The sequence below is a fragment of the Hemibagrus wyckioides genome, linkage group LG02, assembly GCF_019097595.1.
Source record: "Hemibagrus wyckioides isolate EC202008001 linkage group LG02, SWU_Hwy_1.0, whole genome shotgun sequence".
Taxonomy (NCBI): Eukaryota; Metazoa; Chordata; class Actinopteri; order Siluriformes; family Bagridae; genus Hemibagrus; species Hemibagrus wyckioides.
The window spans coordinates 21,486,124-21,487,350 of NC_080711.1; the positions used below are offsets into that span (position 1 = coordinate 21,486,124).

At 34.7% G+C, this 1,227-nt stretch overlaps 1 gene segment (V, D, J or C); it reads left to right on the forward strand.

Moving 5' to 3' along the window:
• Positions 1 to 326: 326 nt before the first annotated feature.
• On the forward strand, positions 327 to 763 carry LOC131370714 (Ig heavy chain V region 914-like; the record flags this gene model as incomplete). The annotated part of the segment is given in 2 exon segments: positions 327 to 372; positions 462 to 763. Coding segments are annotated over 2 exon segments (348 nt in total), but the record flags the coding sequence as incomplete, so codon positions are not given.
• Between the last annotated feature and the right edge of the window lie 464 nt (positions 764 to 1,227).

Here is a 1,227-nt window from a genome sequence, read left to right on the forward strand (position 1 = left end):
GTATTAGGAAAAAAAATAATAACTTCAAGGTGTGAGCTCTGACATCACGGCACTGTCACTGATCATTTTCTTGTAACAGCACACACCAAACTTTTTTTATCCCTTCTTTCTGTTATCTTATTTATACTATATTATGTGGTTTCCATACTTTTAGGTATTTAAAATAAGAAAGATTAGAAATGTTTAAGAAAAGCTTTTCTCCTATAAAAGAATTCAAAATCTTTTTGGCCTAAGATAAGGAGTGTCTCTATGCAAATGTCCTTCCCTGTTATATATTTAAGCAACGAAGACCAACAGCTTTTACTTCTTCTGCTTCAACACACACCATGATCTCTACATCCCTACTGCTGCTGCTGCTGGCAGCCGTACACTGTAAGTGTTTTTACATTTGACATGTAATACAGTTTTGATTCCTTAAAGCTTTTCACTTTTACATCATTAAAATAACTTTTCTTTAACAGGTGTTCACTGTGTTGAGCTGATCCAGACCGGATCCACAGTATTAACTCCTGGTCAGTCACTGACTCTGACCTGTAAAGTGTCTGGATATTCATTAACTGATAGCAGCTACTGTACAAGCTGGATACGACAACCTGCAGGAAAAACTCTGGAGTGGATTGGAGGTATATGTGGTGATGGTAACACTTACTACAGTGAGAAACTGAAAAGCAGGTTTCAGGTTTCCAGAGACACGTCCAGCAGCACAGTGACATTAACAGGACAGAACATGCAGACTGAAGACACAGCTGTGTATTACTGCGCTCGTGATCCACAGTGAGACAAATAAACAACATCCCTGTACAAAAACTCCTCATCCAGTGTTCATTATAACAGAATGTCCACAAGACACAACACTGATCTATAGAAGTCTTAATATAAAAACAATAATCCCACAAATGAGATCAAAGAGTTAGTAATGTTGTCAGTAATGTTGATTTAAAACCAATATTATCTCTAATATTGCTGCACATCATAAACACTAATATAATCATATCACTATCCTGAACTCTATATACTGTAGTGTCTTTGGCTAACAATAATCACCTAAACAAATTAGAATTAGTGTGATCATGTGTAAAAGCATTTTGACATGACTTTTGAGATGTACAATTCTTCCATTATGATAATAATCCTCAAAGATAAATTTAGTATTTAATAAAAATAATAATATATAAATAATAAATACTATTTCCACTTTCCACATACGATCAACATGTCCTCCATCAG